At 50.9% G+C, this 10,308-nt stretch overlaps 2 protein-coding genes across 2 annotated transcripts; one reads left to right on the forward strand and one right to left on the reverse strand.

Annotated features, from left to right (window-relative positions):
• The first annotated feature begins 1,772 nt into the window (after nucleotides 1-1,772).
• On the forward strand, nucleotides 1,773-2,661 carry LOC120659453. Its single transcript, XM_039937604.1, has one exon. It carries the CDS (start codon nucleotides 1,994-1,996, stop codon nucleotides 2,486-2,488), a length of 495 nt encoding a protein of 164 aa, XP_039793538.1. The 5' UTR covers nucleotides 1,773-1,993; the 3' UTR covers nucleotides 2,489-2,661.
• A 2,677-nt stretch (nucleotides 2,662-5,338) lies between these two features.
• Nucleotides 5,339-8,638, reverse strand: LOC120659454 (FRIGIDA-like protein 4a). The gene is made up of 3 exons (XM_039937605.1): nucleotides 7,714-8,638; nucleotides 6,563-6,741; nucleotides 5,339-6,362 (listed from the first exon to the last, which is right to left on the reverse strand). Exons 1-3 carry the CDS (start codon nucleotides 8,621-8,623, stop codon nucleotides 5,706-5,708), a joined length of 1,746 nt encoding a protein of 581 aa, XP_039793539.1. The 5' UTR covers nucleotides 8,624-8,638; the 3' UTR covers nucleotides 5,339-5,705.
• Nucleotides 8,639-10,308: the final 1,670 nt, after the last annotated feature.

Raw genomic sequence — 10,308 nt, forward strand, 5'->3', positions numbered from 1 at the left:
AGCCGAGCGGCGCGCCATGGCCGTCGCGCCGAAGGATGAAGTGGCCGGCGGCCGAGGGAGCAGTGAAGGGTCCTCCATGGCCGCCGCTTGGCCTGCACGTCGTGCGGGGAAGAGGTAGGCCCCAGGGAAGGAGGAAGCCCCCCCGGAGCGGATCCGCCATGGCCGCCGCGAGCTTTGCCATGCCGGCCGCCACGAGCTCCTCCGCCGAGGGGGGGGGGCGCGGCCCTGCTCGCCATGGCTCGATCTGCCGCCGGCATGAGGCTCGATCTGCTCTCCATGGCCGGATCCGTGCGCCATGGCCGCCGCCGGCCCGCACCTATGGCCGTCGTTCCGCGCGCGCTCGAGGTCGTTCCGTGCACGCTCGAGGTCGTCCCGCGCGCGCTCGGCCGCCGTCCCGCGCACGCCTAGGGATGAGGAGGGCGGCTCGGCGGTGGGTGAGGAGAGCTGTGGCTGGGGGCGAGAGAGAAGCGGCGGCGGGCAAGCGAGGCGAGGCGGAGAGGAGAGCCCGCAGCAGGAATGCGTCGGAGGAGAGAGGGAGAGCATTTTTCCATCGCCTCTCTCCTCCGAGACAGTTTGCCTCTCCGTTTGCGTTTCTTTGTTGGAGACGGTTCCCCTTGCTACAGTAGCCCTGGGGGAGGCAAAAATGGAATTGCCTCTCCCGATGCCTCACCTGTTGGCCTCAGTCTAAACGTGTGCGCTTTCTTATCCTACGATCCTATCCCCTCTAGGCCTCTACTAGGCATCACCATTGTTTCTTCTCCGTTCTTTTTTCTCTCTCGTTCAGGCTCTGTTTAGTTTCTAAAATTTGTTCCTACCCTATATTAATTTCGTATATTTGATCATTATTTGAAGTATTAAATATAAATAACTAATAAATTCATTTTATAACCTTCGAGCAAAATCACGAAACGAATCTAATGAATCTAATTATGCAATATTATTTAGACAATGTCGTGCTACAGTAAACAATATCTAATGATGAATTAATTAGGCTTAATAGATTCGTCTTGATTTCCCGCCCATCCGTGTAATTAATTTTATAATTAATTTATACTTAATAGTTCTAACTAGTATTGTAAATGTCGCCAAAAAATTTGCTCAATTTTTTTGGAAACTAAATGCGCTCGGTCACTCTCTGTTTCATCTCGTGCAATCTTTTTCATGTTTCCAACTCGATCAGATTTGAGGTCAGGCTTTTAGAATATCTCTTGGTTGGAAATAAATGTAAATATTAATGTTCACATGAAGAAAAATGTTTTTCCAACTTTGACGTCATCTGCGATGGTGCTAGAAAAAAACCAACATGTAAACTTCAATCGCTGTTGGTCTAAATGGCCATCTTGCCAGTTTTTAACACGATCAATGACCATGCGTCTCGTTTTAAATGGCTGTTTAGTACAATAAAATTGTTGTTTTGTGTGATAATAGGTAAAGGATGTATGACTAGTCGTTTAGTATCTAGGTAACCACTAGCTCTAGTATATCTAATCAAGGTAGATGAACCCTACAGATCCTACCGCTGTTTACTAGCGAGACGGAAGGTATAAAAAAAAGTCTATATAATAAAAGTTCTAATTGTGAGGTACAATATAATATATTTTGCTTATTTCACAGTAACTAATTCAAAGACGATGCCATAATCGTAACAATAACAAGATAAGTCAAATTTTAGTCGCGATCCAAATCTTATTCCAACTCTCTAATCCCTAATCCTTATCATGGATTAACTATTTTCCCTTGATAAAGAAATAACGAGAGCCCAAATTAAAATCACGGCACCACCTCTTCCGTCCCGTTCCGTTTCTCCTTCCCCCTCCCATCTCCAAACAAATCCCCAGCGCACAAGCACGGAGCGTCTCCACCCACACCCCACACCGCCCCGCCCCGCCGCGAATTCCGAGGCGCCCCTCCGATCCGCCCTCCCCACCGCGTCCCTAGGGTTAGGGCTCCCCGTCCCCGTCCTCCCGGCCTCCCGACGCGGCCCCGCCACGCCATGAGGGTCCACCCGGCGCCGCGGAAGCGCACCATCGCCGTGCAGCGCTGCGCGGCCGCCGCGGGCGCGCTCGGCGGGAAGAAGCTGCGCCGCCTGCCGCACATCTTCGCCAAGGTGCTGGAGCTCCCGTTCGCGGCCGATGCGGACGTCTCCGTCGAGGAGGACGCGGCCGCGCTGCGGTTCGTCGCCGCCGCCGTCGACGGGTTCTCCCCCGCGGGCGCCAGCGCGCACGCCGTCGAGATCCACCCGGGGGTCACCAAGGTCGTCGTCCGGGACCTCGCCTCCGGCGGCGCCGACGACGACGGGGCCGCGGCCTTCGAGCTCGACCGGTGGCGCTTCCGCCTCCCGCCCTGCACGCGCCCCGCCATGGCCACCGCCACCTACGCTGAGGGCGAGCTCGTCGTCACCGTCCCCAAGGGCGCCAACCCCGACGACGGCGACGGCGAGGGGGCCACCGTCCTCGGAGGCGCGGAGAGCGTCCTTGTGCTTGTATAGTATATTTGTGCCATGACTCAACTGTTTTGCTGATGCGCCTGTTTCTACTACTGCTAATATCAATATTTATGCCATGCGAGATAATGATGATGATAATATGCTGCTGATGATAATATGCTAATAACAGAGCAGTGAGAGTATGAACAATGGATGCGAATCACCGTTTGCTTTGAGTTCTCTGATCTGCTCTTGCAACTTTTTGTGGTATTGGGTCAGTTCTTGCAAACCATGACATATACCTGTATTTTTGAGTTGGTTAGGCGGGTAAAGGTTTAGCATGAATTAGCATTAGTCATTTGTCGAAGTTTGATTAGCTCACTGAAATTGCAGCATCAAATGATTTGGGTTAGGATTGGGATCTTTTAATCAGGTTGGTTCAGGAGTTGGGAAGTTTGCTTCAATAGATGGCTTCATCTAGATGAAGAATCACCTTTGTTTCTAGTGATGTTTTGCAGTAAGCTATCGAATCTGGAAACGGCAAGACTAGGAGTTGACTCTATAATTCATTTGATGCTTGAGTGCTTCTGAGCAAATTTTCAATCTCGTGGCATCTGTGATGCATAGTTGATTTTAATGTGTAGTATGGTTGTAGTTGTCAGGCAACTTGGCTAGTTTCATTATGTATGTGCATCTGCTGTGCATAACTGATGGAAATGATTGCGTTGCGATTTGGTGGTTAAGATGTCGTGTGTGATTCAATCAGGTTTCCTTTTCTCTTATCAGTTTGTTTATAACTTAATCTAGGCGCATGGATCATCTTGGGGTGTATTTTAACCTCTAGATGTTTTGGACTGGTGTTGCTTGTAAATTAATAGCAATCCGTTAAAGGAGATATATATGTTGTCTTGCATGCACCATAACAGAAATTCCTCATGTGTCCTCTAAAACTTGTAATAATTGCATCCTCAGACCTCAGAGAAATAGAGCATATCCAACCAACCATTGAGCATATATTGGCCTAGATCTCCTTGTCAACTTTATCCTAGTTTTGTTCCGATGTATTCGCTCCCTTTTATCACATCTTTTGCTTTTGGAAGATGCTCAGCTTGCTTGTCAAACTAGCTTGCTTCTAACGAGTCTTGCCCCCACCTGAATTCCTTTCATTTTTGTTGATTGGATGATTCTTTAATCAATTTTCTTGTAAAATTGCTGGACTTTCTGTGTGCTCCAAATACACTTAACCACTTGGAGAAACACCTTTCTTGAGTTTCTTATTGTGTTTTCCTCCGTGGATTCTTTTTATGCATTTGTTCAAGGGGGACGAATGAGTGTGTTACATGTCCCCAATTTTGTTTGGGGTTGGATTGAAGCTTATCATTCTCTGAACCTATTGACATTATCCCCCCACCCCCCTCAAATTTTCACCGTACTGCTCATACTGTTACAGTCTTATTTTGCCATGCTATTGGCTTGTTGACCCAGTGCAGCATCTGAAGGATTTGCCAAGATGCTAAATACCGATGGTCACTCTTTTTCTGTGAAGACTTGGAATTCACTCTTATTTCAACTTTTTGAGTGGAGGGGGAAGGAACAAAAATTTCATAGAAACTTGCTGCATCTTTACACCATCTGTTCGTGCAACTTTGGTGCGAAACGAGGAGATATTTTCCAGTTGCGTTGCGAGACTGCAAGAGGATATCATGTCATTTCCTGGGAATAGTGTGATGGAGCTTTCCTTTCCCAGTCGCCGTAGACGCTGGAGAGAATCTCGAATTTACCTGGACTTCAACTCTTGATTTTACAGGGATTGAAGTCGAGGCGTGACGCATCAGCCAGGAGCAGATTTTTTTTTTTCTTCGTTCACCGGGGACGGGGATGTGAAGCCGAGAAAGCATGTGTGTTTTTTGGGGTAATGAGGTGCTAAAGCATCTTTTTGCCGTCCCATTGCTATGAACAAAAGCCTATTAATCAATTAAACCCAGACAAAATTTGTAGCCATAGACAAAATGTCCACCTTGTTAAACAGAGGGAATTGTCGCGTAGTGGTCATGCGCACCACGAATGCACCATGCCACCGTTAGATTAAGATGACCATCAACGGCAAAGCAGTGTCATCGTCTGAATTATGAAATGCTGAAAATGCTTCAGAGAAGATGAAACAAGGTAGAAGAGCCAACGATGATCAAAATGACCATCAGCAGCAAAGCAGTCTCACAACATTCATATATAACTATGCTTAATAATGCCGCCAGGTGGAACGAAAAGACCACCAAAGCAACAATGGTATCATCATAGAAAATGAAATGCTATCCTTGCGAAGAACATGCATCTGTTCGCTACCGTGGAACACTGTATTATTACTGCTCATAGGGTACTGTTTACCACTGTATCATCACTGTAGCAATCCATCTGGTTCGTTCCCCGGGGAAATGGATGGCTCAGATCGCGTGCAGTCGCTACTGCGACTGCAGGCGATCTCCGTCGGCATGCATGATGCATCTGCTAGCCTCTGCCTGCTCTTGGCACTACACTGGCACCAAATTGGACAGGCAGAGCCATGATGCATCTGCTAGCGATCTGAGCCATGTGATGGCTCAGATCGCGTGCAGTCGCTACTGCGACTGCAGGCGATCTCCGTCGGCATGCATGATGCATCTGCTAGCCTCTGCCTGCTCTTGGCACTACACTGGCACCAAATTGGACAGGCAGAGCCATGTGACGGCCACCTACACTCATTATGATCAACAAGACCACCACCTCCAGTTCACTCACAAACCATCCCCCCTCCAAACGAACTCCAGTTGACTACAACAGTTGAACACAAGACAAACAAATAATAGAGATTGCTTACAAAAACTCAAGGCAAGTACCCAGACCATAATGACCACACAGCCACAAACACAGCAAAGATAATCTAAAACTCCTTTAATTAAGTCCCTGGTACATCCAGTGCCTCATAAGGATTACATGCTGATTTTTTTTTTGGTTTTTTCTTAGTTCCAAATAGAATTACATAAGGCAACAAAGAGTCTCGCTGGTAGCATACATAATTTACATCCAGGTTCCTTAGTAGTAAAAAGTAGTGTTCTAGGATGAGACGAGTGCTAATACAACACAACACATCTACTAGTAGTAGTAGTGGTAAGAACATATGAGCTGAGATACCAATCTACCGTTGTAGTCAGTCACTACAAAATAGGGCCATTGCGCGATTGAGTCGTTGGCATCATTAGTTGTTATCATGTCATTCATCAGCGACTTTTTTTCCTGACTGAACCTACCGGTAGTAAGCCTGGTGGAAGGCAGGAGCCATTCCATTGTTATAAGCTGCCATACCATTGCCATACCCACCATAGGGGGAAGGGTAACTCATGGGTGGGGTGGAGTATGGCATCGCGATGCCGACATTGACAGTTGCTACCTCCTCAGCTGGGTAAACATATGCCTCCCTGATAGCCGGTGGGCTCCGATTGCAGTAGATGCCATGACCAGCAGGCCTTTCATAAGGGTAAGGGGAAGCAGTGGCGTATGATGCGTGGGAGGGGGAAGCAGTGGCGTATGATGCATGGGATGGGGAGGTGGTGGCATATGAGGTGTGGGAAGGGGAAGTGGTGGCGTATGAGGTGTGGGAAGGAGAGTGGGCAAATGTGGTGGCTGCTGGGAAAGAAGACACAGATGCATTGTTAGTTAGACGACCTGCCTTGGCAGGAGGCATTGGGCCTCCATTGCTTGCACGTATACGCTTGGTTGCAGGGCCGCTGCTGCCACCACTGGAAGCACTTGATGCTGCCTTTTTCTTCTCAGTCTTGGCCTTCTCCAGTTCTTCGAGCTGCTTCCGGAGATCCTCCAGTGGAAACTCAGCTTCCAGTTTGCGGTCCTCAACACACTTAATAACAGCTCGCAGCGCAGACTGCTCTTTCTTGTTCACATTGCTCTGCAAATAAATAATATCAGACCCCATTGGGTTCCATGTAACAAAGAGTGAGTAGCACAGTAGAATCCAATTAACAGCCGAGGTGCTAAAGAACTGAAATTGAAAGTGACATGTGGAGGATGGATAGCAGTATGCACATGCTAGAACTGTTAACAAGTTGCTTAATATTTTTTCAGTTAAAAAATTACAATTGAACATACCCCTGATTGGCCACTGCTAGTGCTTGAATTATCTGAAGCAACACATGATGTCTTCTTAGAGTCTTCCAGGTAGGACTTCAGAAGAGGAACTGGAGGGAACTTCTCCTGAAGACCAGCCTCATATGCGAAGTTCACAGCATCAAGCTGCTGCCTCTTAGCAATTAGCTCCTCAATGATATCTACAAATAAGGTAATATTAATATGTAATGAGTAATGACTAGTCTAATTAAGTCTAAACAACACAACAAGCCAATGACCAACATGCCATCGTGCAAACACACCAAATTTAATGAAGAAAAAGAAAATAGTACATACATAAGCACCAAACTGGCATGAATTTGACAGCAAACTCCATTTTAGTAACAGAACTAATGTGATATTGCATTGCAGAGGCATGGGATTATCAGTGATGTGGTGGCATGTCAAGTTAATATAGTGTAGTATGTGCTGGAAGTTGGAAGAGTGAAGAAGGCTGGGCAGCACTGGAACCTGAGAGTCCAAACGAGAGTGCAACACTGAATTGCCCTTTACTCCAAGGCAACAACAGTACTGTAGGCACAAGAATCTGACAGCAACTAAAGGCTAAAGCAATGGCCCCCAAGACAAGCGCCACTAAGAATAATGGCCATCAGGAACAGAAGACACAGTTATCCTGAGCACTTGATAAACAACCTTTTCTAGCACATGGCTATGACAGAGACCACCCAGCCCAGTAAAAGACATACTCCAGTCTAATCATAGTACAACTATCATAACCTTGCACTGTGGAGTAATTAGCACTGCAGCAGCACTAGTTAGGGAAAATAAAGAAGAAACTTTTCTCCTCATTTTGCCTGGGTGATTTTTTTACCCTCCTACAAAAGCCTATTGAAATGCTGCTGCTGCTGCTCTGATCTACAATTACACTGGTGCCAGCCACTTAATCCTATTGATGACAATTTAATGCTAGATACCTAGATCTAGGTCAATTTATACCGCTGCACACTTGCTTATTCCCAAATCAACCATCTGAACACATAAATGGTTCACCATTTCATCAGTTGCTTGGCATATAGTAGAGCACTTGGAACAAAGACTTGGCAGAGATAATTGTATGTCAAACAGGAACAAAAAAAAACATGCAGCAGCAAGCAAGAAGCAAGCGAATATACCGGCCATTTCTTCCTCGAGGCCGAGGGTGAGCGCGAGGCGCGGCATCTGCCGGCGCCAGGAGAAGCTGACGACAATCCTGCGGTAGAGCGGGCGGTCCTCCCTCTCGGCGACTGCAAACGTGGCCACGTGCTGCAGGAAGGCGTGCGCGTCGGGGGGCTTGGCGCCCTCCACCCCGCCCTTCCTCTCCGCGGCGTCCTTCCACTCCCGCGCCATGCCCCGCGCGCGCTCCCGCGCGGCCCGCGGCACGAGCGGGCGCGCGGAGCCGATCTCCGGGTCCGGGTCGGCGAGCGCCGGTACGGCCGCCTCGAGGATGAGCACGCACGCCCAGGCCAGGTCGGCCGGGCTCCGGACCTCGCGGCGGTCGACGGGGAACACGTCGGCGACGGCGTCCATGACGAACTTGGCCGGATCCACGCAGAGCTTGAGGGCGGGCGGCATCTCGGCGCGCAGCGCGTCGGCCTCCTTGCGGCGGGCCACAACGAAGCCCAGGAACGCGGCGGAGTCCATCCGCGCGCAGAGCGCCCGCAGGCCCTCGGCGAGCCCGGCCTCCGCGCCGGCGGGGCCGGGAGCCGCGCCCTTGCCGCCGGGGGCGGCGGAGAGGGAGCCGAGGTGGTCGAGCGCGCGCGCGACGGAGCCGTCGATGGAGGCCTCCCTGCGGTGGAGCGAGTCGAGCGCGCGGTGGGTGCGCGCGTCGAAGGCGCGGCGGCGGACGCGCAGCGCGTCGGAGCGCGCCGCCAGCCCGCGCTCGAGCGAGCCGAAGTGGTCGGCCAGCTGCTGGTAGAGGCGCGTGCAGGTGGCCAGCAGCTGCTGCTGGCGCTCCAGCTCCGCGAACCCCGCGCTCACCATGTCCCCCGTCACCGCCCCCTCCCCCGCCTCCTCCGCCGCCGCGGCCGCAGCCAGCGAGGCCATGCCGGCGCCGCCGACCTCGACCCGAAACCCTAGCCGCCCTCCCCCCTCCCCCTCTCTCGATCCGCGAAACCCTAGCCGGAAATTCCCCTCGTGATTTGCCCCCGAGGCGTGCCCGCCGGTCGGAATGAAAGGGGAAAGCGAAGGTGGGAGAGGGAGGGGAGTGCAGTGCATAAAGAGGTGGGTGGGGTGGTGGGGTCGCGCGGCTGCCAACGGCGGCGCGACGCGTGGCGGTTGCGGCACTGTAAAGTGGTCGCGGGTCGGGGCTCCTCGCGGCTACGCGGGGTGGGGGAGGCGCGGCCGCGTGGGGCCCGGGCGTCGGTTGGTGGGGGTCGGAAGCGAGGGCGTCGTGAAGACTGAAGCGGGCGGGAGGTGGCGGGGAAAGCTGGCGGCGGGGGTGCGGTGGCGGGCAGCGTGGGATGGCGGGAACAGGAGGGGGAGGGGCGCGCGCAGGCGCACCCCGGGAGTGTACCCCGCGGCGGGTGTCCACCCGCCGGTGAGCCTGTCCGCCACCGTGCACGAGGCGGTTGGTTGGGCGCCGGTGGCAGGCAATGAGCGTTGCCACCACCGGCGAGCAGTAGCCGTGTTCGGCTGGCAAGTGTTCGGCTGCTCTCGGCTGCCATTGGCTGAAAGCAGCGGCTTGGCGGCTGCTGGCCGGCTGGTTCTGGCTGCACCAGCTCGAGCCACAACCAGCCGCAAGTGCACCAGTCGAATACGGTGAAGTGTTGAAAAAACTAGCAGTGTTTTTTTCTCAACTTAAATCAGTACCAGCCACCAATCATCAGTCAGTCAGCAATATATTTTTTACAACAAATTAGCATTAGTTGCCAACCGCAACGATCTGGCCATCGCCATCCAATGCGAGGAGGGTCCGATCATGAGGCTCGGCTTTGGCTCGCCTTATTAGCTGAGAAATTGACACCGGGAATCCTTGGCGTGCATGATTAATTAGCGAGTAGGTTTGGTTAAAAATTATAGTCCTCTCTGCATGACTGCATATGGTAGTAGGATTGCATAGTCATAGACGAGACAACTATAGTTTGGGTCCGGTAAAGGGAGAGCCGACAGGGCGTGCGTGCGTGGAAGCTAGCAGCCCGCAACCACCGGAGCTTTGTTTCCGGCCGGCCACAGCAGTCGGCAGCACACCTTTTTTTTTTGCCCGTGAATATATGAAATTGAAACTAACATCGACGTTGATGGAATGATGTGTGTGTTTGGTTCATCACCAATAATCTAGTATAAGAATGATATCTAGAGAAAGAGGACAATGATGTTAACAGGGGCTAGAGGCTACAAATAGCTAGTGTCACACTTTTAAAAAAAACTAGTGTCACGTAAACGCTACGGACCAGGTTCTCTTTCTGATATCTCTAGATGCGGGGTCACGTTCTCTATACGATACTCCCCGTTCAAAATTGTAGGTCGTTTTAGCTTTTTCTAGGATTATCGATTTATGTGTATGCACTTAGATGTATATTATTATATCTAGATGCATACAACATGAACTTAGAAAAGCTAAAACGAACCTACATTTTGAAACGGAGGGAGTACGTCTATCTTAATCCAAGCTCGATGGGTTATATTTTCTTTGAAAAGATATTAGGGTTATTTAGAAAAGGGAGGCTGTCGGTACCCCAGGACTGGGGTACCCCCTCTTGCTGTGACTAGGCAAGAGCCTTTGTAGTCAT

The sequence above is a fragment of the Panicum virgatum genome, chromosome 2N, assembly GCF_016808335.1.
Source record: "Panicum virgatum strain AP13 chromosome 2N, P.virgatum_v5, whole genome shotgun sequence".
Lineage (NCBI taxonomy): Eukaryota > Viridiplantae > Streptophyta > Magnoliopsida > Poales > Poaceae > Panicum > Panicum virgatum.

Coding starts and splice junctions, on each gene's coding strand:
- LOC120659454 (XM_039937605.1), bottom strand. CDS start 8,623: ATGGCCTCGCTGGCTGCGGCCGCGGCGGCGGAGGAGGCGGGGGAGGGG. Junction 6,742..7,713: donor CCTCGAGGAAGAAATGGCCG/GTATATTCGCTT, acceptor CCTTATTTGTAG/ATATCATTGAGGAGCTAATT. Junction 6,363..6,562: donor CTAGCAGTGGCCAATCAGGG/GTATGTTCAATT, acceptor ATTTATTTGCAG/AGCAATGTGAACAAGAAAGA.
- LOC120659453 (XM_039937604.1), top strand. CDS start 1,994: ATGAGGGTCCACCCGGCGCCGCGGAAGCGCACCATCGCCGTGCAGCGC.